The 1,451-nt window shown below is 38.8% G+C and overlaps 1 protein-coding gene across 3 annotated transcripts in view; it reads left to right on the forward strand.

Annotated features, from left to right (window-relative positions):
• The first annotated feature begins 367 nt into the window (after positions 1-367).
• Positions 368-1,451, forward strand: part of LOC117122151 (nucleoporin GLE1-like) — a 12,191-nt gene continuing 11,107 nt past the window's right edge. For 2 of the 3 annotated variants that reach the window (XM_033267657.1, XM_033267658.1), the window contains exon 1: positions 368-524. In XM_033267657.1, coding sequence (XP_033123548.1) covers positions 432-524 — 93 coding nt within the window. In that variant the 5' untranslated portion in view covers positions 368-431. The remainder of the gene's footprint in view (positions 525-1,451) is intronic. The other variant, XM_033267659.1, reaches the window with a different exon arrangement.

Consider the following 1,451-nt stretch of genomic DNA (forward strand, 5'->3'; position numbering starts at 1 on the left):
GACGTGTGAGTCGATACGATGTCAACGTCACGTGCTCTGAACATTTTCTGATGATTTTGAAGTTATTTAATTGTTATCTATATCAAATACAGGCCTATGTACCATTTTAACGATCTAAAATTCACACAAAAGTACAGTAGTAGTTCGGTACCGTGGCCCAAAACTGTCACGCACAATTTAAATAGAATCGCAACAAATCCAAAGGTAAGAACTTTGTTGCGGATTCTTTATTGTGCGAGCCTACGTTTAAATTTGTTGCGGACTTCTTTAATTGTGCGAGATACCTTTGAATTTCTTGTGATTGTATTTAAATTGTGCGTGGCAGTTGTGGGCCATCGTATGATGTACAGTACTCGATTTATCTTCACAATAAAAAAATGGGCAAAAATTATTAGTTGATTAACTGACAACCATTGACGCTTCAAAACAACATGGCGGTAGCTGGCGTTTTAGAAGGGCTGAAGAGTACAAGTTTAGGGAAAGTTAAATATGATCCTTATTGGCTTGAAGAAAATCGCCTTCCTGTAAGTCAAACTTCCATTTGTTTATTTAGTTAAAACCTGTTGGCGTAGAACTTAAGTAGTCTAATTCTAAGCCTTGCTATCTTCGCTAATGCTAGGCCCTTTATTATTAGTTAGGCCTAGCCCTAGAAGAAAGTAGGCATCCCTGACCAAATCCAGCAGGCCCGGGGCGGGCCTGCTATGCCTTCCTACCGAGCTAGGCTTGGCAAAGGGTAGGCCGTATATATAGGCCTAGGCGGATATGGCCCGAGTCGAAACGGCCGCCAGTCGATAAATATGGGCACGCATAGGCCCTTACTACTAATAATAACAACTAGCCTTTTTAGCCACATACAGGCCTACACCCTAGGTTTTATTATCTCTGTATTTTATCATTTCTCCACCCCTCCATTAATTAAGCATATAGCCTAGGTCCTAGGCCTATATGCCAGCTCTCATTTTGGTATAGGCCTAAGCCTTGCCAGCTATAAAATGAGCCACTTAATTAATGGAGGAATGGGAAAATCATTTTTAATTATAAATACAGATAATAAAACATACTACTAGCCTAGCTAGTAGTAGGGTAGAGGCCTATTTATGTGGCTAATAAAAAGGCTAGTTAGTAGTAGGGATTATGACCGGTTGAGCCGCCGACAAGTTGAGCCGCCGGTCATTTCTATGGAACGTCAAGCGCGTCTCTCAGTGAATGTAGTGCGTTAATTGCGGCGTATTTCAATTAACTTATTCGTTCTTAGTACTGTTGTTTGGGATGTATTTCAGTTTATTTACTCAATTATTTCAATTTATTTAATAATACTCGGTTTTTGCACTGATTTATTAAATATTTTTGGGGCGTATTTCAATTTATTTACTTGTTCTTTCTATCGTTTTAATTTAAATTTTGTGAGTATTTGCTCAGTCAGCTTGCCAGATAGTAAAAAAAACTCCATA

The sequence above is a fragment of the Anneissia japonica genome, unplaced genomic scaffold, assembly GCF_011630105.1.
Source record: "Anneissia japonica isolate Jap-2015-1 unplaced genomic scaffold, ASM1163010v1 scaffold288265_len830512_cov201, whole genome shotgun sequence".
NCBI lineage: Eukaryota > Metazoa > Echinodermata > Crinoidea > Comatulida > Comatulidae > Anneissia > Anneissia japonica.